Below are 26365 nucleotides of genomic sequence, written 5' to 3' on the forward strand. Positions count from 1 at the left end.
TGAATAATCATAATAAAAATAATACTTCATTCCTACAAAAAGAAAATGAATGGCAATGCTGTCCATGTAAAACTGGACATAGAGAATTAAGGTAGAAGGAAGACTGGTGAAATTTGGATCAGGTTCAATATTGACTCCGTCCACAATTGCAGTTGGGTGGACTTGTGGCTATAGTAATTTGTCTAGGGTGAGACATGATCACTGCTTTGGATCAATTAGAGACTATGTAGCTTGTAGCTTCACACTTGAATTGCCAGACACACTCTTTGGAGATAAGCTCAGAATATCTCCAGAGTGGATAAAAGAGAAGACAGACACTGTGACACATTAGCATATTTGATATTAACAAATGCAATGTTTCTTCTGAAACACCAGTCAAAAGAAGAGGTAGTTTGAAGAACAGCATTGTGTGTACTTGTGATTACATGTATTTAACCAACTAAAGAATAATGCTTATAAAGAATGTAATTTCCAATTTGAAGCCAAATTGTGGCATATCTTTCAGAGATCTGGGTATATTCCTTGGTGGGTATATTCTCTGGTATAGCACCAAGCACTTTGCCGCTTTGAAGAAATGACACTGGATCACATATCAGTGAAGAAAGTTTATTTCACAGACACAATGCCATCATTTGGTATGTGATCTTCTAGTGAGTTGTTTTTTGTGCTGAAGCCACAATCAGCCTTTAAGCCTCAGTGCCTTATGTGGCTTGAACAGGGAAGAGCTTCTTGTGATTCTTTTCAGAATGTTCGTACTTTTTCAAGTGATGTTCAGGCTTTTATATCAGAACCACTGCAAAAGTAATGCCCCATGGTTGAAGTTTAAGGTATGAGACCCTCTTGTTTGAAAAAGTTTTAAACCATCAATCTTGCTTAGAACCACTAATATTTTCAAGGACTGTAAGAGACCTACTTAAAATCCCTCTGCTTTGATAGTTCTGATTGAGGTTACCTGTATAATGTAACTCATGAAGCAGGGGTTTGTTTTTGTGGGCTTCATATTGATCAGGGTCCCTAAAGCAAAGCAGTATTGGGGTGAGTGGGGCCTCTAGGATATAGATCTTGTTGAATGTGGAGGGCACAAATGTAAAGTTTTCCCATTGTTTGTCCAGCGATCTCAACACTTCCAAGGGCCTTAGGGAATGTGATTGACTAGATTCATCAATCTTTTAACACCTTGGGCATAGACTACTGAATGTGCTCTGGGCATTCAAGGGCTGCCACCTAGTTGTTGGACTTGGGAGAAAGTAGAGGAATTGACACATGTTAGAGACCTACTGTGAACCTGGCATTAACCTTCATGTACATTGTCATCACTGATTTTTAAGTAAATGATTAATCAGCATTTCACTTTCTTCATTTCAAAGAGCTCTAGTGCATCACTCTTTTAGTCGTTCTTCTGGTTTGACTTTTTGCTCCAGTTTAGAAAACTGAGGTTTACCTGTGTTCCCCAAATTAATTACCTGCTTTGTTCCCAAGTTCTAATAATTAGAGCCATGTTCTCTGAATATCTGGCTTAATGTGTTCCTTAGCAGTTATGAACTATGCATCCACTGTTTTCTTTACATTTGCCCTTGCCCCCAACCTAGGAGTCACAGTTGGCTACTGGCCAGCAGATATCCTTGGATATGCCCAAATGCATGCCACTTTGTATCCCTCAGTGCCTCCTAATCCAGGCTTTTCCATTACTAAATTCTATTCTCCCATCGGAATACCACCTTCCTACACTACACTGAGGCCTTGAGCCCCGTTCCCTCTGTTGATCTCATTCAGCACTCCAGAGTGGTCTTCTGCCCAGTGTCCTTAGTCCCTGAGGCTTGTCCCATCCCAGTCAGTTTGGTCATTCTATATCTCGATCTCGGCATCTCCCAGTTGACTAGGTCCACTTCCTAGTCACTTCCAAGAGGAGAGGGATTCTGTACCATCTTGAGTTTGATTATGTAATGTAAAGCAGTGGTCCCCAACCTTTTTGGCGCCAGGGACTGGTTTCGTGGGAGACAGTCAGGACCGGGCGTGTGGGTCGGGGGCAAGGTTCAGGCGGTAAAGCGAGCAGTGGGGGAGCGATGGGGAGCGGCAGAGGAAGCGCTCTGCTCACTCACCCGCCCCTCACCTCCTACTGTGCGTGGCCCGGTTCCTAACAGGGTTGGGGACCCCTGGTGTAAACTATTCTATTATAAAAAGAAGAATCTAGTGTGTGCGCATTCCCCTAATAGGCAAACTGGAGTTCCCTTTCCAGTTCAGTCACTGACTTGCTGGGTGGCATGGGGTGCACTCCAGCCCTCAGGTGCATTCCTCAGGAGCAAAATGATAGACTCATTGATCATTAGACTTCCCAACTGTCCTATGTACAAGACTATATAGGATATTAGGAGTAGGCTTTCAGGAATTTCCCATGGTTAGGAGAATGAAAAAAATCCTCATTTATATTTTTAATTCTGAGTTGGGGGCACTACTAACCTGCATATAATTGGGAAATAGAATCAGTGTGGAACATCATTATCTCCCCATTATTCTTCATTGTGAAGAAGGGGTATGGGGAATAGTGAGTCATTTTTTCCATAGCCGTCCTGGATCTAGGATGATTGTCAGAAATTTTAGTCGTTACTGTACTTTTTTCAGAAGTGAATGATTGAGGGAAGAATCTGTTTATGCATTGAGAAGGAACTAAAGATTTTAGGTCTTGCTCAAAGAAAATAGCCTTTATGCTTTTCCCTCAGGGTTGCTAGACAAGGTGAACTTGGTGCCTGGGGGTCAGGAGTGAGGGGCTAGAGGCTAAAGCATGGTGGTGATTGATTGTGCTTACCAAGCTTTCCACAGTCTCAAGGTTTGGACCTAAGTCACTTGGAAATTTAGAAAATGACCTCTTTAAACCATTTTTGGAGAGAACCTGGTAAGTAATAGCTTATTTAAGCCAACGGGGCACATTATCATTTGGCTAGAATCAGATGTTAAGTAAGAAAGACCAAAAAACTGTCTGTTGTCTAAAGAACAGTCTGCTATTGCTTCTAAAAAGTAGTTAAGAGCCCAATTATTACCAATAACACTTTGATTTTTGTACTTTCATTTTGAAAAAATATAGACATTATTAAAAGTTTAATCCTAATTTGTGAAATTAGTAATAATGAATCCAGGCTGGATTTCTTTGGAAATTGGGAACTATTACATTTTTATACTTCTGATTTGATTAAGGTAAGCCCTTTGTCATCATCCAGGATGGCAGTGGAAACTTCTACTGTTTACTAGGAAGGACATGCAAGTTACATTACTTTCATGTGTCACTAGAAACGGAAACCACAGGAATCACTGTGGCCTTATAGGTTATAGAAAGTTTTTGCAGTGGCATTCGAAGTTTGGTGGGAGGCCAAATTGAAGTTCTTTGCCACAAAGATGAATGTCTTAAAAGTATGTATGCAGTGAACTCTTAGTTGGTACCTGACTTGACTGGATTGAATATTACATCAGAGAAATAACAGAAAATATTACCATGGGATGTAATGGCAGTTTGTCTAAAGATAAGCTCTCAAGAGCTAGGGGGCCACTAATAATAGGAGAGGAAATATTGCCAGAGCGGTGATGAGCTAGCTGTGGCCAGTTCTATTGGAGCACCAGGAGAGAAAACTAGCTGAAAGATGTTAGAGTGTTTGGGACATCCCTTCCACTAGACCTTGTGGGGAGTGCACCTGGTGACACTGAAGTAGATAGATTATGGTACCTGCAAAGGCTGGCATAGGGTTGTGCCAGGGAGCTACCACAGCAGCATTGCTGAGAGCATTTCGAGTGCACATCCAATTTGGCAAGCGGAATATTAGAAATTGGGAAGTCATCTCCCAGTGAATATGGTAAGCATGGTGCAAGTTGTGCTTTAAATACAAAGTCTTAGGAAGCTGGTTGCTCTATTTTGTTAAAACTAGATGTACTATACTCCTTCCCCTAACCTCAAGATATAGAAAGATGTGAGCTGTAAGACAGGTCATGAAACACTGCTAGTTTATTTTCTGGATCTATGCGTATGTTATGTACACAGTGATAAGCAAACACAGCTGGGAAGAACAGCAGATGATATTGGGACTGGAACTGTGATGTTTATCAGACTGACATAGTAATCCTTTCCTGTGAAAGTGTTCTTTTTAAGTGATGTTAGGATTCTGTAACTTTTATCATGTGTCAGGCAAGTATTCTTTATTGCCCAGTCCCTTTGCCTACCTGTCACACATTTTCATTCTCATCTTTAGCTAGATTTATTTAGAAATGAGATCCACATTTGACCTCTGATGGGAAACAAATGTGGACAATGAATTCGAATCCTTTGTTTAAATAAGGGTAGGTAGGTGCATTTAGACCTGATATTCAGGTCTAAATGGAAAGTAAACGTGATCAGTCTCCATTGACTTGTCCAAGTCAGGCTTTGAGTTGGCTAGAGAAAGCGGGTATAAAATATCAGAGGAAAATATAAATGAAAAGTAATAAAATGAGCAACCCATTAAAGCTAATTTGACTATTTTGAAAGAAAGGCATATGTTCTTTGGGTAGTCCTGGTAATGAAACCTTTTAGAATATTTGAAAGAAAATTAAGATTTTTGCTGTTGGTTGTAAATCTGAAGTAAATTAATAAATATTTAATGAATGCCTACTATGTGTAAAGCAGTGTGTTAGATGGAGGCACAGAACAGGTAGTAAGCTCAGTTCCCATTGAATGATAAACCTGCTCAGGACAAATTAAATAGCTACAAAAGATGAAGAGGCTTGATTACTTACCAGTTAAATGATATAGTAAATGAGATTTTAGAGGTGGAGTGAGTTGGAATTTCAGCTTGTCTTAAGACAGGTAGGATTTATCAAGGCAACATTATTGTAATGGGGTTGTGGGCAGTTATAAGGCAGGAATGGAGACTGGAAAAGGTTTTGGGAGAAGCGAGGTGTCTTGGGGTGGGGTGGGTAGAGGGTAGAGAGAGAGTAAATTAACATATGCAGATACAGCAAAAAGGACCCTTAGGTGATTATTGGGGAATAAACAGAAAGATCATAAGGCATTTGATTAAGCTTTATCTTCTGAGTAAGCCAGAAGTTTACAAAACTGTGTCCTATGGGACCCCTTAGGGTTGGGAGATGGCATAGAGGATGCCCAGATTGGGTTCAGGCCCTTTCATTCATCCTCTCAGCACTGTGAAACCAGAATAGTTCTGTTCTTTATAAGAAATTGCTTTAGATATTAGATTTTCTAGTTGGACTTCTTTTGAACAACGGATGCCACGGTAAAATAAATCTTAATAAAACCAAAGCAAAAAAAAAAAAAAATTGTGCCAGGCAACAGGAAACCATGGACCCAGTTAAAGTTGTGTTTTTGAAGAGTTGGTCTGTTTGCGGTGGGCCAGATGGGTTGGAATGGGGGAAGACTAAGGCCAGGTAGGGAACTTGTTCTGCAGTAGTTTAGATGTTAGGTATTATAGAAGGATGGCCAGAATTGGGTTTGTGGGACAAGAAGGAATAGGCAGATGCCAGAGATATTGCAAAGGAAAAATAATTAGTACTTGGATATCGGGTGGATTTAGAGAGGAGGAGGTGTTGACAGCTCAGATTAGATGTCCAGTGCACATAGCTTGCCAGAATTTGGGCATTGCTTCAATGTTTAAGGGGCAGCTTCCTTACCCCTCATAGACTCATAGAATCACAGCCTCCAGAAAGGAGCCTCAGAACCCAATTGTGTACCCCTGCTCCAGGGATTCTTGTGATCCAGCTACTTTTGGGAAATGTTGATGGGGCTGTTACCTGGTAGGTTTTCCTTAAAGGGTACTGGTTGCATGGAGGAATGATTATTGATTGCCCTGGGACTTGGCTCCCTCCTGTGCTTTGGCTCCTTGCATGGATTTCGAACTGTTTTGAGTTCCCTTTCATTTTGCTGGTAACTTCGGGCCATGTGGGAGAATAAAAAGTGGTCAGGAGGGCTGGGTCTGGACCCTTAACTTTCCACCAGAGCAGCCTAACTGCTTTACATGTTTCAAACATTGGACTTTTGTTTAGGGAATAATTTATAAAAATTTCTTTCAATTCTAATATTATGTAGAGGAGAGAAGGCAGGGACCAGAGAATGAGTCAAGGAGAAGTTGATGGGAGGGCAGAGGCTGTTCTTCTGCAGCAGTGTGTCCCAGACTCTGGGCTCAGTACTCTTGGTGGGTGGGGAGCAGTGAGTTTCAAGGGGCTTTTGAACCTACGTTCATTCATTCAGTAGCACAAGCATTGTCTGCAGACCAAATACTTTTTCACACAATGACATTTTTCAAAAACACTTTAAATTAAATGAACAAAAATGCATTAAAATATTACTGAAATTAATAGAAACTTATCTTTATGTATTTTGCAATCAGCGGACTGTAAACAAAATACTGTCATGTGTGATATTACAGTTTTTTGTTTTAAAATGGAGGCCTCATATTAGAAAAGTAAAGGAATCCCTTTTATATGTTAAAGGACAGTATTGAATTCTTACTAAATTGCTCACTGTTAATTGTCTCCCCTATTTAAAGAATTTTAGTTATTGGAAGAAACAACAACAAAATGTAGGACTTTTAGGCTATGGTTCACCAATATAATATTATTTCAGGGACTTTCACCTTGATTTGTTTAGTATCATTTAATTTGAAAACACTGGGAATTCTTTTTACTCTTTGAACTTTAAATTCAGAGTGTGTGGATAAAAATCTCTCAGAATTGGATTTTTTAAGACTTCTTCTGTAACCAATCTATAGTTTTTAAAAGGATGAGACCGATTTATATATGTTGATATGGAATCATTCCTGAGATATATTGTGAAATGAAAAAAGCAGGGAGCAATGTATATAGTGTGCTACATTTATACAAAAAGTGCATAAACTTCTACTTATGCATATGAATCTGACAATAGTAGTTGCTTTATGGGAAGAAAGTGGGGCTCAGGCATTGGTGGTTGGAAGGAGAATTTTTATTTCACGTCCGTTGGTCCGCTGAGTCTTTTTGCAAATCTCGTACCTGTTTCATTCACTGCAAAGTTAGAGACTGTAGCATCAGCTTGGGATGAATGGTTCTGGGATTCTGCCCTTCTGGGGGAAGGTGATTATGTTCTCTTCTCTGCTAGAAGGCAGTCAAGTGAAGTGGTGAAGAGACCCAACTCCCCAGTGCTTTGCCACTTGTTGGATCTCCTACTCTTCATCTGGAATTAATTCTCATCTGGATAATAATGGCATGACCCATAAGGTTGTCATGTGGATTGTATGAGATGGTATGTACAAAGCACAATATCATTTCAGAAAGGCTTGCTTGTGCTAGGCATCTGACTTGACCACTCTTGAGCTGTCCACTGCTCTCTTCTGGAAGCCCCCTGTAGGATCTTCTCCTCTCTATGGCTGTTCCTTTTCAGTCACCTTCACTCAGCAAATTCTTAATGGTGAGTCTAGTCCTGTTTAATGCCTGGGGATATAGAGATGTTCAAGTCAGACAATGCCCCTGATTTGCTAGACCTTTCTCACCTCAGCCTTAATTGAGAGCTATTTCTGCAGGGAGCCCACTTTGTCCTCTACTGAGTTGCTAATGAAACTATTCAAGTTTTCATGACCTCTCTTCCTCAAAGATAGAATTTATCACATCTAGCATTTTGCTGCTATCCATGTGATTCAGACTTCTCTGCTGATTTGTAAGCTCCTTGAAAGTAGGAGTCTGGAAGAGTTGGGGTACTTTTTGATGCTTTATTAAATATTTGGTGAAAGCTCATGTTATTTACTTAATACTGTCCTCAGATATTTCAAGTTATTTACTTAATACTGTCCTCAAATATTTCATTGCTAAGACCAAAATGAAATCTTTGGTTGCAAGAGCATGTCGTTTCTTTCCCAATCCCTTTCCCCCCTTGATCCCTTTTTATTGTGTTCTCTTATCACAGAATGTACAATTTATTGCCACCATATTTTAGCTTTAAGTTTCAGCAAACAAAAAAACACCCACATGTACAGCAGCCCTGGGTAAATTGAAGTGGTCAAGTCACTTGCATGTTCATAAGTGCACATCTTAACCTGTTTTATTTATTTTTCACCCTATGGCTCACAAATGTACTTTTTGTCAAAGATGAGATACCTGAAATTGTAAGCAAAATATTGTATGCATGGACATATTTATGAGCTGGAACTGTCCCTTGGATCAGGGCCCCAACAAGGACCATTTTTGTGACTCCCAGCTTTCCCTCTCCCATGCCCCCAAGTGATCCCTTAGGTGCCAGGGGCTCCCGTCCCTCTTTTGGTTGTTATGTCTGTTTTCTGGGCAGACCCCAGGCTGAGCACTTCTCGCTAGTACTCTTCTCCAGTACCCTCTCCCACTCCCTCTTTACTCACCAGTCTTGTCTTTTCTCTGATATTGTGTGGGATTCCAGCTGTTGCTTGATGAACCAGCCTTAAAACTAGGAATGGCACTGGATAGAATGACAGGTCTGTCTCACCCTAAGATTCTGTGACTGAACGCCAAAGTGGGTGAAGCATCTTACTGTCTTTGCTTCCAGGTAACAATTCCAAGAGGTGGTTTCAGAAGGGCAGCCTTTAGTTCCTTAATGCAAGTGACCGAACAATTTCGGACAGGTATGTGTGGGGACGAGGCACGGTAGATGCCTTCGTGGAGTGAAGTTCACATGTTGCCTTACTTAATACTCACCTGGGAGTGAGCTCATTTGTAAATCACTCCTAGAGGCTTCCTCACTTGCCCAATATCGCCCTGCATGGGTTGTGGGGTGAGGTCTGAACCTAGATTTTCTGACTCCCAGGCTTCTCTATTCCAGGGCTCAGGACCACTCTCCTGGAAGTCTTCAAATCCTACCACCCCATTTTTTCCCCATGGACAGGGCCAGCCACACAGGCTGCAGGTGGGAATTATACTAAAGTTAAAATGGAAAATTATCAAGACTTCTCACTGTACTTAGAAAAGTTACTGTTTAGAGTAAGAAAAAATATCATAGCTTTACAAGTTTCTGAGGCAGGGAGAGGGAGGGAGAAAAGAGAGGGAAGAAAGAAGAGAGAGAGATATCAGCTGATAAGGGGCAGCAGCAACCAGACAATACTTGCAGTTGGATAATCGTAGGTTTTTTTTTTTTTGAGACATGTGGCCATCAACCATGAATGCAGATACTTTCAAAGTCTCGTTTTTCTTTCATGTGAAAGTTGCCGGCATGGAACAGATGCCTTTATTTGGAGAAACCAGTCTTTGGAAATAATTGGTTCTCTCTTCTCTTATCCTCTAGAGGTGCTCTTCCACAGATGAAATTAGATGAGGAAAAAAATTTAATCACAAAACATTAGCTTGTGGTTCTTTATTTTTTTCCACTGCAAAATGTCTTAGGACCTGCACCTTACTTCCACATATTTTGGGATTGTTGACTGATCGTACTTACTTTTATCACTAATAGTACAGCAATGACTTTCAGAAAAGAAAATGTTTTGCTTGCACTAGGTCGTTTTTTGAGTAGTGACCTAGTGCTTTAATACTTTAAATCGTAATATTAAAATAGGTATTACCTCCTTTCTACTCTCAATTGATAGGAACTGAGCACAATGAATAAAACAACACTTGCACTAGGGGCAAGATGGGCCCTAAATAAGTATTATCTCTTCATATCATCCTGGTGAGTTAGGTATTATTATCCTACTGTAGAGATTTACATCTAAAGCTTAGAAAGGTTAGGTGACTTGTTCAAGGTCAAATAGCTAATAAGTGTAAGACCTGAGATTCCAGTCCAACTGCATGCAGTGAGCTAAGTGGTCAGTGTAGGTAAGGTACAGTCATTTTAGGAGATTTTATTTTATTGAAGATTAAATTATATCTGTAACAGAGGAGATATTTTAGAGCTTCGTACTATTTTAAATTGCCTGCTTTGTTAACTCCTTGATCATCCTGCATTGTCAGTTTGACTAAAAATAATTCATAGATTGGTCAGCTGCCTTCTGTTTAATTTTTCTCTTTAAAATAATATTTGAAGGATTTTAAAATAATGCTTTATCACAATAAGAGGAAGAGGCGTGAAGAAAAACTAGATAGTGTTCGGTTATCATTTATTCCTTTGTTCACTCAGCCAATATTGAGTGAACACCTTCTGTGAGCCACGCACTGGGTATGAAGACTGTTGAATAAACATGGCCCCTTCCCTCATGGCCATTACAGCAAAATGCATATATTCCATCAAGGTAAAGTCTGAAGACAGCAAGAGAATAAGATGGGATCTCTTTCCAGAACAGGAAACTCAATTGATAAACTCAGTTGGGAGATAAGTCTATGCATAAAAACTACTAGAGTGCATTTACACCTTAGAGATTGTATGGACTTAATGCTGCCTGCAGTTCTTAATCGTGGTATCCTACTGCTTACTGTGGGAGGAAGGGCTGGCTTCACAGCCCTGGATGCCTTGGGTGATTTCCATACTGGCCTGTGTATGTACAGTACTGGTGGGAATGGGCTCATATGAACAGTGTCTGGAAGGTAAAGGTTGCCCTGCCTGATATAGACCATAAATGCTGTTATAATTTAAAGAAGAGAGAATGATCGTGGGCCCCAGGAGTGGTCAGGGAAAGGTTTGTGAAGGTCACAGGGATTGAATTGGGCCTTTATAGCATTTCATTAGATGGAATTCTTTTGTTTTATTCTTTTTAGGTGCCAAGTACAGTTTTTAGTATGGAGGATAGAATAATGAGCAAAACAGACAAGACCCCTCTTCTCATAGATCTTACAGTTTAGGGGGGGCATGCTATAGAGACATTTGTAAGATTATTCCCCATAGTGTTAAATGTAATGAAGACAATTAAAAAACAGTGTTGGAGAGAATGGTGGGGGGTGCTGCCGGTGGTGGTGAGACCTTATTTTGGATAGGAGGGAAGACTGTCTCTGAGGTTACACTTGAATAAAACCTGAGTGTTGAAAAGGAGCTGGCCATTAAGTCTGGAAGAGTTAATGGACAAAGCCATAAAGATGAGGTGATGCATTCTATGGGAGTTTATCCATTGAAGAGCTGTACCCTGTAAGGGCATGGACGGAGCAGAGGCTGAAAAGTGTAGGTTAGTACCAAATCATGGAGGGCAATTGAATGTCAATTGAATGTCAGAATAAGGCCAGAATAAGGACTGTTTGTTTCTATGCATATATTAGGGGATGAGTAGTTAGAAGAGAGAAGGAGAATCAGGATGAGTATATGCCATAGAAGCTTAAGGAAACTGGTGCAGCTGGGGCCTTGAAGTTTAGGGACACCCCAAATAACATAGTGTCCCAGTCACTTCCTGTTGGAAGTTGAATGTAGTCCTAAAGTGAGGCCTACATGGTGGTGCTCTGTTGACTGTTTCAAATCAGGGGGATTCAGAATTGTCCTACAAATAAGGTTGTGGAGGTCTTGACAAAGGTAAGCTACAACCCAGTGTCAGGGACTGTGCTTATTAAGGTAATGTTTCCTAAGTAAGGTATGATGTAACAGGTTCCTTTTGTGGTAATTCCCCTTGGAACCAAAAACTAATTGTATTTTTATTAAAGTAAAGGGACATTCTTTATGTTACAAGATGTTTTTGTGAAAGGAAAAAGTTAAAGGTTTGATTCGGTTCATATTGGTAGATAAAAGAGGTGTGTTAAAGCCTCCTTTTTGGAATAACTGTATCTTATTTACTAAAGGAAAAATTGCCCCAATTGTTGATATAATTCTGTAGAGAAATGTGTTCGGGCAGTGAAGGGATTCCTGGCAGTGATTGAGAAACACAGTAATGGGGAACTGCACTTGATCACTTTTGAGGTTGATTCTGATGTGTGTAGTCTTTACATCCTATTAAAACTTTGAAAGATAAACTGATACAAGAAGGATTTGCCAAGGCCAGCAACTCTTCCTTTTAAAACCTTGGCTCAGTGTACACATTGAAGGGATGGGGGAGTAAGATAAAAGCATTATAAATATGAGGTTAACTGAATTCAAATAGAAGGTTCTCTCAAGTTATTGCATTCCTTAGAAAATAAATACATTACGCATATGGTTAAGATTGATCAAAAAAGTATTCAGTATGCCAGTGATTACATTCCCATCTGTGATTAAGGTTTTCTGTCTGCATCTGGTTTTCACATTATATTTCTGTAACAAAAATCCTTTATATAGCAGAGTTCACTTTCTGTATTTTCTATTAGCTGCAGCTTGAACTACTGCACAGATCGCAGATTTACACATGTGGTTTTCATTACTTCATACCATTGAGAAAAAGTAATATTTGTTTGGGAATGTCTGTTTTCCACAATTTCCATGGTAATACAACATGTTGAGCCTTTTTAATAACACTCTTGTAGAACTACAAATTGTTTTAGGCATTCTCCTCTTGGTAGAGTTTAGCTTTTAAACTGGTCTCAGTATATGTTCCCCTCATAATGAGGTTTTACAAATTTGAGGGCTTAGGATTGGAACAAGGCAATTATTAAAGATAGAGAAATTTTACTTTTGATTGCATGTGTTACAGACTTCAGTGTGGAATAAGTATCACAAATAATCTGGATGTATATTTCATAGTGCTCATTGCCATTACTCATTTTATCATTATTTTATATCAGAAGACCATTTATTGTGTTGGAGGTATGAAGAACAAACATAATACTCCAGAGTCATTATTTTGAAAAATCTAAACATTAACTCCTTTTTTTTTGGTGAGTTATCCTATTGATTGTGATATAATGTTTCATATATAAAAATAGTTGAGTGAGGAAAATCATCAGTGGGTAACTTGAGGTTTACATGTGTATTTGTATGCCATGTTAACATTTAAGAATTTATAAACATGTACATTTAAAATACTTTGTAATACTATCTTCTTGCCAACTTTTCTCCATTCACTTCAGGATACTCTGATTAAAATAGACACAAGTGAAGTTAAAAAGTGAAATAGTATATTCTATATTGGGAGATCATTTATAATTGAGAAATTTATCTTATAAAGGAAGTTTATCCACATGGTAATTTTATGTGCCTCAAAACTGAGATCCATTATACCACCATTTTTGATAATAAACTGAGACATTAGTCTTGTATTTAGCAGTCACGAGAAGGAAGAAAAAGACTTAGACTCTAGGGGATTTGTATGTACTTGGCCTCCTTCATTTGTTTAATGGAGATTATTAAATATGGCCCACACAAGTAGACTACTTTATCAGGCTCTCCGATGCCTTTTGTTGATGGTTGTTGAGGCACTAAATATTATCAAAAATCATGATTGAATCTAAGAAAAGTATCCATTTTCTTCTTTTTCCCGATAATACTTATTTATCCTCTATTTACAAAATATTTTTTTTATCTCAGTGTAGAGACATTGGAAATACCAGAATTGTGTAGAAAATTACCCATATTTCCATTTTATGGAAATAATAATATTTGACATCTAGATGTATTTACTTCCAGTCTCCCCTCCTTGGCCCTGTTTAAGTTTTTCTGTTAAGAATGAGAAACATTGATTGCATGATAGCAGAGTCGTGATATGGTGTATAAAGGGCATTGCTTTTCTTTTTTTAAAATAGAAACTGCTTGTTTATATACATCAGAGTATGTATATTCACCAATTTTAATTTCTAGGGAGTAGTTTGGTCTCTTAAAAAAATAGTAGCAGCATCCTTAGTAATATTTTTTGAGACTGCTTTTATAAATCTATTCCTTTGCATTTATTGAGTTATTACTTTACGTGCATATGATTGTGCTAGATTTATGTTTCATAGATTATAAGAACTAAATAGTGATACTTGTTCTATTCATAATAGTGGTGGTAGTCGTAATAGTAGGTGTTTGGGAATGAATGAATGAATTCTAAACCTGCCAACTCTAGCAGGAAAAATGAGAATATTTGGATTGCTTTAGAAGAAAAAAAGAAAGTAGTAGAAGTTTGTTTATTTGGTAAAATGCTTCACTAATAATTGTTGTTATTAATAATTTCAAACTGGTTGGTTGCATAGATTATTAGTTACCGTTAACAGTTGTTTCAGATTATTTTAGCTAATGATGGCAATGTGTAAATTTCAGAACAGTGAAAACAATATTGACACCACTTTGTTTTGAAACACTATGTAACTTGCACTTAAAATTCCAAAAAATAAAATAAATAACTCAGTGTCTCAAAGCATTTTCTAAAGAAACCGTATCTGACAGATTATTTAATTTTTAAAAAATAAAACAGGTACAATCTAACACATTGTTTTAAGGTATTGATGTATGTATATTTTAGTCCCAACTTAAGGAAAGAGGAGTTGTATCCAGCTTTGAGTCAGATGATTGGAGAATTAAGAGCCCTATAGGGCATGTCACTGCAGGAAATCTGAAAATATTTTCTGTTTTGGATTTTTCTAAAATTTAGAAGGACTTGTATCTGTTTCTTAAAACAAAACTGGCCTAGTATTATCGTGTAAGTAGATGGGTGTGATACTTCAGACTGGTTGTGATATATGCGTTTTTTTTCCCTTTGTTGTTGTTAATAGAAAAGATTGATCTCTGGGCTGGTGAACATAATATCTGTCCCAGTCAGAAAAGGAGAGAGAAAATTAGCAGAGCGATTGGTGGAGAATGATATCTGTCAAAAGAAACACTTGGAGAGCACTGAGTTTAGTAATAGGTGACTGCCGGAAAAAAGGGAACTTTGAATATTGTCAAGGTAAGGAACAGACAAATATTTTGACTTTGCAATTTACTTACATGCCAAAAATCAATCTATTATTTTCTTCCTAATAAATTATACTTGTGAAGATTTTTCTTTTCTTTTCCTTACTTCTTCTTCTAGTGCCTGTTGATAACGAATTTGTATTATATATTTAAAAAATTTGTCTTTGAAATCTTTGGATGTGGGCTTGGGTGGTGATCACTCAGCCTGGCTGTGGGAGCCCTTGTTTGATAGCTTTGGGTCTGAAGATAGCAAATGATCAAGTACCAATTTTTTTTTTTTTAACCCCTCTTCTTGTTGCTGTGCTTCTTGCCATGTTTCATAATACATCTGTTAAAAGCTGAGCAATACTTGGAGTTAAAGAGTAAAAGCTATGTCATGATTTCTGTGTTTACTGCAACTAGAGATGGTATTTTCTGAAGCAGTTTGTTGACTAAAGAGGGAAAAAAGTGCTTTTCCGTTTATTATTTCTTCTGTTTGATTTGGATATTTTTTTTAAACTTGTAGGTGAATGTCATTTCCTAAGCAGATTTCATGTCCATAGGCACGTTTAAAAATAAAAAGGTCTAACTTTAGGAAAACAGCAAAATGTACACTGTTTCCCATTTGGCAAGTGACTTCTTAAAGTCTACAACATTTAAAAATTAAGGAGAGCCCTGCGTTATGGGTTCCAGAGAGTTGATGCCTCCTGCAGCCAGCTCTGTTTCAGGTTTAGTTGACTTGTGCAGAAGCACAGATGAATAAAGATAAATTGTGTTAAGAAAGAATTGAGAGTTAACACAAACGTTGTGTGATACAGGTTGGCACTCTTAGTGATTAAGTGGGTATTTTTGAAGTTCTGTGACTACCTGCCTGACTACATGGAAAACGTGGTAGCAAAATATTTACCCTTCATGGCCATTGTTCTGGAAACATAGCTGCTGGTGTCCCCACCCCCCCACCCACATAACATCTACTCTTGCAGTTCCTACAAAGGCTTATTGGCTTTTTCTTAAAGTTGCCAAGAAGGTGTTGGCAAATGAGGGTGTTTTGTTTTTGTTTTTGAAAGACCAGAGAAAATGAAATGATTCCCTGTATAATTATAGGCTCCTTTGAGATAGCCTAAGTCATGATTTGGTTTCTGTCTCTATTTCTCTTCCTTTCATTCCTCCATCTTCATATTATGATGTTCTTCTACTGTAATTAGTGAGAGACATACATTTGAAAGAGAAGACGAGGAATTCAAAAATTTATTAAGTAATTGAGACATCTCTCACCTCTGCTTCTGTCTTTGTACCTGCGTACTATTGTTACTAAAAATAAATTTTTTGAGAACTCAAATCTTGGTTGGTTAGATTTCTCAAGTCCAGCATAGAAAGAGAGTTGTTAATATCTTAAAGGAAATAAACATACTAATAACAACAACAACCTTGCTTTAGAATTGCTTTCTCTTCATCTTCCATCAGAAGAAAGCACTTTGTTTCAAAGAGGATATAATTCTCTGCTTTCTGCCTGATGTATCTCTGTGGAGGGGGGGGCGGGGTAACAGTATGATAAAAATATATAAGGTGCAGATTGCAAATTGAAAAGACTATTGGATTTTAAAACTTGAGCATATACTGCAGATACATAGAGTCATCGTCTTTACCCACCCCTATCCCATTACAACAATATTCTCTCCATGGTCGTGTGGACCATTGCAGCATGGAAGATCCATATTGAGAGCAAAAACGCATGACAAAGACACATTTTAAAACAAGTTTAATGCACGTTATTTGTTGTAATATGCAAATACCGATCCTCAGTATCATGTATCAAAAACACCACGTTGAGTTTCTTCTCTCTCTCGCTTTCTTGTGTGTGTGGGTGGTGTACATACTTAAAAAATGATGTGTGTATGCACACACGTATATATACACATATATGTACATGTATGTATATAATTGTGTGTGTTGGCCTATTTTATAACTGTTGAGTTTTCTTTATGATTCATGTGGTATTGAAAAATTTACTCCTAGTTTTTTCTTTTTTGTGATGGTAGTGGTTGTATATAAATAGGGGGTTTAGACTCAGGTTGAGCCAAAAAGTAGAGAAAAACAGAAATCACATACTTTAAATTTACAAGCATGGAGTCCATTGGATTCTTGGGGATATAATTTGGAAGCAGAAAAAGCAAAGAACTATATGAAATTGAACAGTCGTGGCAGTAAGAGACAGTGACCTGAGGTGGTGCCAGAGAGTCTGGTCCCTGTGATGAGTTTGAAGCAAGGCAGGGGTCACCAGGAGACAAGCCTGTCTCTTTTGGGTGGCCAGGGGAGAAATGATGCCTTAGGGACAGTCACCAGCTTAGCTGGAAGCTGATAAAGGCAAAACGCTGCTGTGTTTCCTCCCAGTATTTTAAAGCATATCCAAAATATGCACAATGTTCACTTTTCTAGAATTCTGTTTTGTGTGTCTTTGTGAGGAGTGGGTGGATTTGGGACAGTTAGGAGTGGTTTCCAGCTTGAGGAGCTTGCTCTTAAAAGCCATTAAGGAAAATACTAAGAAGGGTCCAATATTTGTCATATAAAAAAATTAATTGGCCATCTAAAAGATGCAAGGGCATTAGCAGGGAAGCAGTTATGACAGAGGAAACTTGTTGCAAAGTGGTATGTATTTATGTTCGAATCATGGGATGGGATATTTATGTAGTACCAATTTTTAGATATTGTATTGTTAGATATTTAAAAATAGAAACATTTAATTTAGATGATGCTGTGCACCCTCAAATATTGGTATCTTTATTAGGAAAAGAAGAAAGTTATTTTCTTAAGCAAAACTGCTGGGTTTTGAGAGCGTTTGCCTATATTTTTAGTTTTTCTTGGTCATGTTTGAGGGGTCTGATAGTATTAATGGGCTTTACCCCACACGGAGCTTTGAGCTTATTGTAGCACTGCACACTGATCCCAGGTCAGTGTGATGCGTGAAATCAATTTATTTGAATCTCTTTGCCTCTATAGGAATTTGGCAGCATGCCAGTTGTTTTCATTTAATGTTCTTTGTGTTGAACACAGACAAGCAGGCATGCTTTTGTATTCATCTTTCTTTTGGTCTCTGTCTCTTTCAGCCAATATTTTACTCTATGGATTTTGAGATGAAGGAAGAATATATTATTTATATGGTTCTAATCATTACTTAATGTGTGCGTGTGCTACTTTCTTATCTTTTAAGGGATTTTAAAAAATATTCCTGAGTTTTAATGGTGACTTTCTTTGTAGAGAAGAAATATTTTAGTTTTTAAAAAATAACATTTTTGATGAAACATAATAAACCAGCTCATAGGTGATATTTACTTACCATAATGCTCATTATCAAAACTGAAAATAACAATATTAATTACACTATACAACAGATGTTTAATTTGTGAACTGGATTATCAAAATCACTTCTTGCGGAGCTTTTTGAATGTAAAGATTCATACTTTAATCAAGCACACGCTAAAGAAAAAAATATTATTATCTGGGTATTATTATCTTTGAATAATCCATGTTGATTAAGATGCCAGTGTTTTACATAGATTTGCTGTTATATGTGATTTTTTTTTACAAAATTCCGGCCATTAGGGCAATTTTTTGCTCTTTAAAATTTGGAGGGTCATGACAGGGAACAGCACAGAGGTTTTTACGACAAATAGACTCAGACCTTTCTGTGGATGTTTTTGTAGGGAGGATTTGTTTCTGGGTCAGCTTTAGGAAAAGGTGGAGAAGGAAACGAGAGAGAGTGAGAGGAGAATGCTCTGTTGATGCTCCGGGCAGTTCTTGCGGAAGTTGATATGCAGAACCAGGGAGCCGCGGCTTCGGGGTCAGGCTCATACCCAGCAGCCCTGCTTCCTTGTTTAATTACCTGAAGAGCAAAACAGTCAGCCTGAGAGTGTGTGAAAGCCCAGTATCTCTGCAGCCGCCTGGCGCTCTGACATCCTGCAAGGCCAGCCCTGTCTGTCTGCCAGCGTCAAGCTGGCTCCCGCCCTGGGTTCCTTTCTTTCTGGAGGCATTGTGTGGAAGAGGGTTTGGTCAGGAATTTGAGGTTCCTGCCAGTGCTGTGTCCCTGCTCTTTCTTTCTGGACTACGGTGACGGACATGCTTGATTTTTTTTTTCTTAATGGGTTTAAAAATCTGTCTTTTTCATTTTATACCCTGGCCTTGCTATGAAACAATATCTCTGTCAACAGCAACAGACTTTAACCAGTGCAGGAGTGGCCTCAGTTAATGGGTTCTCATTTTCCTAATTCCTGTTATTTAAGTGTCCTTCGCGTGTTGCCTTTTTAGGTCAGATTCACTGGTAGTTTGGTGTGGAACTAGTAATTCAGGTTGTTTTTTTGTGAGGCAGTTTTGGAATCTTAATCTGTCCATGAAAACAGAATAGTCCATTTTTAAACAAAGGTGATAGAACCTTTAAGGTTGGTTTTTTTTCCTTTCCCTGGAATTTAAATATGGATGTGGACATTTGCTGTGGGAAGGGCCATACCCTTTGAAGAAGCTGAGGGTGGTGAGAAATATTATTTGGAATGTGTGGCCAATTTGACAGTAGTATAGGGTACTCTGAGGAATGCTTGGAGATGGAGCCATTTGGGAGATCCCCAGAGTATAACAAGATGTTATGTTTCCAAGAGGAAATCCAGCAGGTTCTTTATGCACAGGGTGGGCTGGTGAAATGTCTGCACTGTGGGTGGGGGAGCAAAGGTGGTGGTGGTGGGGTTTCCTGCAGAGGGAGGGGAAAGTGTGACTACATGTGCAGTGATTTGGTTTTTCCAGCTACTTCATTAGGATTCTGTCATGCAGACTTCAGGGCATTTACCCTTTAGATGCACATATGTGCATCCCATTAATGTTAATAGGAGTTGCCGGCAAGTAAAGAGAGCAGCAGTGTGTACCTGTGTTCTGTATGAGCACAGCTCCAGGGGATTGATTCCATTCTTTGCAAAGAATAAAGGAATTGGACTTTGCAGGGAAGAGTTTGGTAGGAATTATTCTAAAAACTTATTTTTCATATTATATTTATGGAAGCGATGTCAATATTTTATGTGTTTGTATACCACTCCAGTGAAAAGTATATAATCATTTAAATAATTGGATTAGCCTCGTTCATCTTGAGATGGAGCTGGCATCACCATGATCTGTTTATACACTAGCATAAGTAGTAGTATGTGGATCCTTAGGCACATGCATGTTTATTTATGTATCAGCCTGCTGCATTTCTTTGAGTATTATTTCTCTTTCAACATCAGTATAAATATGAGAAAAGAAAACAGGTAAATATATTTTAAGCCACAGTCAACATTCCTAACTGGTGTCCTCCTCCACTGACAGACTCTAGGTACCCCCCTTTCAAGCTCCAGGTTTTTGGTAGTTCTATCCAACTGGAGCTTTCTTAAATGCAAGTAACATTACTGCCAGTTGTAGCATTAAGCCTTAGCAGCAGAGAGTGTATAACGTGAGAAAAACTTGGAGGACTTTGGAAAGTGAATGGGGAGAGTTGTGGCTTGCAGGTGGTGGCACCAGGAACTAAGGAACAAACTATGAACAAGAAAATGGGGTTGTTATCTTGCACTAAGTGTGCTCAGTAAGTGGAGTGAAATGGCAAGAAAAGAGCAGATCTGTGGGACAAGAGAAAGGGAGGAAGTGAATTACTCTAGAAAAGAGAAGGGAAAAAGCCAAAATCTATTAGTAACTGTGGACCTGTGTCAATTTACCAACAGGAATCAAAACAGGACATTTTGATATAACAGATCAAAAAGTCACAGTATTCCAAAATTTTAGTAAGATTCTGGTATCTACAATTAAGAATAACTTTAATGAGAAGTGAGAGTGAGAATTGAAATTTCCACACAGAGTAAGAATTAGGTTGAGATTTTTAGGTTTTAACCACTGTTCAGTGAATTTCAGAATATACAGCACTGCATTCTATTCTGCCTGGTCTTGTGGGGGTGTGAGGGGAGGAGGAGAGGGGTACATGACGAAACCCAGGAGGGTCGGAGTGTAACATTAATTTTAAAATTTACATTGTTATAAAAGCAAATATACTGTGCTGGGTATTATTTGAACAAATAAAGCAGTTTTGGAATGAAAATTTATAATGGAATCCATAATACCTAGGTTTGAATTTGTTTATAAATGTGGCAAATTAGTATGTGTGGATGGATTTTGCTAATTTGCAATGTGGAGAGATAGAAGTGGAGAGTTTGTTAGAGATAAAAGTCCTGTGAAAAAAGAATATGATGAAAAAATTCTGGGATCTTTGTTTGTTTGTTTGTTTGTTTTACTGCTGTGTGTTTGCTCCACCTGGTGGATTTTGTTGAAAGTGTTTTAATCCATGTTAATGAAAAGACTACCCTGCACACAATTTACAGTAAGATGAATCTTTTGTTTTATTTTTGTTGCTGTGAAAAATAGTTTAAATCCTATCAAGGTCAAAACATTTATGTCTTTTGTTCAGTATTTTCATTGCATTGAAAGTAATATTTATTGTTTCTTCTGGCTCAAAAATGTAATATATGCTCACTTTAGAAGGTTTGGAAAATAGAGAAAAATTAAAAGAGGAAAATAAACATGATTTATAATTTCATCACCCAGAATCATTGCGTTATTTTTAAGAATAGATGTTATCAGAAGAGGACCACTTTTGCATTTACATTTATTTAAAGATATGTGGAATGTTAAATACTATGCCAAAGTGTGATTGATGATGATTATTGTAATTATTTTTGGACAAATGCTGCCTTTAAAATTCCCAGTCTCTAAAAAAAAAAATCAGTGTTTTGCAGGAACTGCATTTGCTAAGCTACATGTCTACAGAAGGCAAAGGTAGTAGAGATTAAAGGTACCTCATGCATTCATAGGGCTGTTCATACGGGTGACGAGATCTGTTGTTCGCTGGACTTACACAGATTGCTTTCTTTAGAAATCTTAAGGAGTCAGTTGTGCTTTGATCATCTTACTGTTTTCCTTAGGTTATTCTTTTTTTCTCCTTTAGAACTCTAAAAGCTCTGTAACAGAAGGTGAAGTTTTGAAAACAGTGTCTCCATATGCAAGGGATTTGGAGACCTTTTTATTGTCTTTAAAATTGTCATTCACAGTCCTCATTAGCATTTATTGTTGCAAGCATACAGGCAGAAAATGTGAAATTGGTATGTCATGAATAGCCCCACAGAGCTCTCGAGCCCTCCGAGTTTGCCTGCATGTGGTGTGGGCTGGGCTTTGAGGGAAAGCTGTCCAGATGGCTGCCTGCACAGGGCAGAGCTGCAGGTTTTTGTCTCTGGTGCTGGGAGGAGGGTAAGTTCATTGGAGCATACGCCATCACCCTTGCCTTTTAACAAAACTAACTTGCCGTTAGTTAGGATGGGGAGGTGGTGACATTGAAACAAAGGTTTTCCATAGAGTGTTACAGTCCTTGTCAAATGGGTAAGGGATGAGTATAGAGTATCTTCTATATTATCTGAGTGATTTTTGTAGTTATAAAACATAGGAGGAAACTAAATGGCAACTTATTTGCAGATTTTACATGCAAGTGTATACTTTTTAAGATTGATTGTTTTTATGGGAATATGCTTTTGTATGAAGAGAGAGATGATATAGCTAGTATACAGCCTTGTGGATTACTAAGGAAGTGTTTTACTTTAAAAATTTAAAAAATAATTTAACCCTTTGCTGGTGCCTATGGATTAATCTACATTTAATGGTATTAGTAGGTTTGAAGTTTGCGTTTAAATAATACAACATTCAGACAATGCAAGTGTTAAATCTGTTTTAACATTTCAGAATTTTTTTGAATATTAGGTATTGAAAATCAAAAGTCGTTGGTGGAAAAGAACTGCAATATATTGTGATATTTTAAAGGCCTTGGCACTGTTAGAAACAATTCATAATAATGACAAATACAGATTTTGTTTTTGCATGTGATAGTTCATCTTAAACAGATTTCATTTTGTGGAAATACACATACATGCTCCCTGCATACTTAAATGTAATAATGCACATCTTTTCATTCATATGTAGAGAACATTATGCTTCAACCTGAGTTAAGAATCAAATACAGTGCCTAGAAAATTGTTGGAATGATATAACCAACATTTTATTCTGAAGGTGGAAAAAAAATAGAGACTTTTGGGCTTATCAGCTTAGGTAATCATGATTATTTAAAAGTTTGTTATGATTGGCATCTTCAAATTACAGTTTAGAGCACATTATTAACTCACTTTAACTGATTGGAGAAACAAAAATCAAAGGGACCTGAGTCCTTTGGTTTGACATGTCACAGGTGAAGGGAAGGGGTCATGACTTCTAGTTCTTGACCTGCCACTTGCCCTGGTAGATTTGGATTTCTCGACAGACCATATAGCGTGTTCTCCATGGGACACTGTTTTGTATGGTGCTTTGTCATCTAGTGGCAAATGATCCAAGCAGCGAAGCTTTTCTGCTGCTGTGATGTCTGGTATAATCACCTATTAAGATAAGCTTCCTCTATCCGGCATGTTTTCTTTGACTTGATTCCATCTTATTGCTAGCACTTAGGCCCTCTTGGATAGCCCTAAATAACCCTTTGACCCCGTGATGTTTATACACCCTTCAGATTCTTAAGATGGCAATCATGTCTCCTGTTCTTTTGTCATTTAAGCAAAGCTCTTGTGAGCTCTTCTGTGGGCTGGCTGAAAGTTGTGGAGACAAAAATGCTTGCCAGTCATTTCCCCCAAAGGAAATATTTGAGGGGAATAGCATGAATGTGTCCAGTTGTTTACAACAGACTTTTATATAAAGGAGGTTAAAATGACAGATATTCTCTTACCTTTATAAAATACTTTAATGAACTTTTTAACTTAATTTTTTTCTATCCCACTCATTTCTTTCTGGTTGGCTGCATCTTATGTTGCAGCCTAAAACATAAACCGTTTGTTTTTCTTGCAAAGTATAATTGGATTTATCTTTGTCAGGAGACAATCTATTATGGCTTTTATTTAATACAGTTTCAGATGTCTTTCAGTGGCAGAAACAAATTAATGTACATTTTTATTAGGTGTTGTATCTATTTAATTGACTGTCAAAGTGATGAGAAGTTAGGAAATCATCCAAAAGAGAGGTCCATCTCCCGTAGCCCAACAGCTCACACATTAGGTAGGTTTGCCCTGTCAGTGGGATGCCTTTAGAAAACACTAATAGCTTCCAGCTGGGTGGAAAATCAAAACCTTTGGGGTCTGACAAAACTAGCAGATTTGAATTTGAAAGCAGAGCTAATGCCTCCATTTTATTTTTTACCACTCGCCCATAAAACATTATTTTCCAATATGTCAGCCTCATTTGGTGGCCAGTGGTCTGAAATTGAAAGTGGAACAAGCAAGCGGAGAAATCTGGACATTAGTGAGTCCGCCCTTTCAAGCTGGTGTGCCACTTTGTGGACAGGTCTCCCCTAAGAGCAGGGGGGTTTTAATGACCATTCATCAATGCTCGTTGGCTGATCATTGAGTGCCTTCTCATTCAGTTTATCAAGTCTTGCACATAAAAAGTCAGAATAAGCCTTACTCAGCTTTGTTAAAGGCAACTAGGAGTAAAATGCTCCATTTGAACCCATTTTGCCCTGTTTTTTCACTTTGTTAATGCAGCCCTGCTTAAATGAGTGCCTTTATTGGGTCGGTTAGAATATCTGAAACTATTAATTCTCTTGTGTTGAATAGCTGGTGGCAGGCCAGAGCAGATGGGGTAGGAAGGTATTTGGTTGGGTGTATTGCTTTCAATTAGGATCAGTGAGGTTTCAGCTCCTTTGAATTAACTCACTTAATACCTACTGTGTGAAGTCACAGTGTATCACAACAGCCTGCTAGGAGCAAGTGGAAAGTTGAGAAGACCTGTGGAAAAGCTTTAACTCAAAACTCTTCCTTCACCAGTGCAGAGAGCTTTCATTAACTGCAATTTCAGTAGACTGCTAGTCCCTATTGGTAAGTCAGGTTTGAACAAAGGAAAAATCTGTACTATAGGGATGGTCTGTTTTGGAAACAAGTGGAAAATACCTTAGAGTAATACAACGCCATAATGTCCTTCTAGTGAATGAGCTAAATATACTGTCAGAAATTTATGTATTATTTTGGGAGCTGGGCATTCAGTTGTTGACTAAATTTACTGATTTGGAAAGTGATGTTTTAGATGGCTCTCTTTAAAAAAAATTGCCTTAAAAATGCTCTGTGTTCTTAATTAAAAGACATGCATTAACTGACATGGCTCTTCTAAGGAAGACACTTAATTGGTCAGCAATGTATTCTTTGTTATTGTTTTGAATATATTTTAATTTTTAAAAATATGTTTCCTAATGGTAATGCAGGTCGGTGTTTTATGCCAGGGAAAACTTCCACAATACATATTCTTTTTTCCCACTCACTTACATAAATGTATTCATCATATTATTGCTTGTCTATTTTTATTATACAGTTTGAATGTTAGAGATCTTGGCTCCTTATACTCTTTTTTTTTTTAATTAAAGGGAAAGTTACCTCTGTCTAAGTAACTGTATAGAACTATAGAACTATGCATCCAGGCTTTCCTGTTCAGGGAGAACTGCCAAATGGGGTTGCTGCTTTGCTTGCCTCCATGGCTTAACGGATAAGAGGAGGAAACTGGTTCCTGGAGAAAAATGCTGAACTAGTCTCAGGTGCACACACACTCAGGCCCTTTCTGTAATCAGATTTCTAGGTGAGAATCTCCAGGGATCCAGGTTTTGTTGATGTGGATCAATTTAAAGTGGCAATTACTGTAGTCAGCTAACAGCTTAAAAAGCTTTTTTACACATAGAAAAGATACATAATCACACAGCATATGGAACTTCAATTTTCTGAGCTGTGGTTTAGGGACTTGCAGTGTACCGATATTAAGACCCAGTTTTAAAACCAGGTATCATCCAGTTTTCTTAAAGTGTATTGCATTTTTGCCCTATGATTTTCTATTTTAGAAGTGATTCGCCATGCATATTGATGAAAGTTGGGTTTCCCACTGTGAAAATGTTCTCTTTCTAACATAGGTATAGTATTAAAAAGAAGATCAGTGGCATGTAGCATTGAGTGGCTTAAAAAAATACTCTCTTTAAAAATGAAAATCTGCAGATTTAGGATGCTGGAGTCCATAAAGGCCCTTATAGCAGGGCTTAATTGATTATCCACCCATGCCTGCTATAAAGCTTTCTGTCATAAGAATGTTTGAACTCGGTGCATAACTGTTCTGAAATCCATTACACAGAACCTCATTACAAGTGACATCTAACTAAGATGAACAAAAAGATTGGCCTCATAAATAGGGTGCAGTACACTATTAGTGACAGAACAGAGTAATCATTATGAATTATAGTCATTTTACAAGTTGTCTCTGACAGTGATGGATTTTTGAGGGGTTCACTAGATGAAGCAGCACTTCTTGGGCGCAGTATTTGAGGACTGTAAAAGTTCTTATTGACTGACACTGTTTACCAAAGAGGATCTGTTCTTAGTTTGTGCAGGGTATGTGTGTACATGGGCACGCTTTGAAACAGGTTGTGTGCACTCTTGGCATACGGTGTAGGAAGGGTGAGGAGGTAGAAGTCAAGAGTCACTGCCTCTGTTTTCAGATGGGTTTTTATGGTTTCTTTGAGGCAGCAAGTAGAGGGAAAATCAATCTGATAAGGGCTAAAAGCATATCGGAAGTGTAGAATAAGCACAGGATGAGGTGGAAGACTGTGAAGGCAGA

General features: G+C 38.0%; 1 protein-coding gene across 4 annotated transcripts in view; it reads left to right on the forward strand.

The window, feature by feature from the left end:
* RUNX1T1 (RUNX1 partner transcriptional co-repressor 1) overlaps nucleotides 1–26365 on the forward strand; it is a 139426-nt gene that overhangs the window by 11020 nt on the left and 102041 nt on the right. For 2 of the 4 annotated variants that reach the window (XM_007111485.3, XM_024115888.3), the window contains exon 2: nucleotides 14476–14648. The exons of the other annotated variants lie outside the window; for them this stretch is intronic. In XM_007111485.3, the coding sequence (XP_007111547.1) occupies nucleotides 14561–14648 (88 nt within the window). In that variant the 5' untranslated portion in view covers nucleotides 14476–14560. The remainder of the gene's footprint in view (nucleotides 1–14475; nucleotides 14649–26365) is intronic. 4 annotated transcript variants of the gene reach the window in all.

The sequence above is a fragment of the Physeter macrocephalus genome, chromosome 15, assembly GCF_002837175.3.
Source record: "Physeter macrocephalus isolate SW-GA chromosome 15, ASM283717v5, whole genome shotgun sequence".
In the NCBI taxonomy this organism is placed as follows: Eukaryota; Metazoa; Chordata; class Mammalia; order Artiodactyla; family Physeteridae; genus Physeter; species Physeter macrocephalus.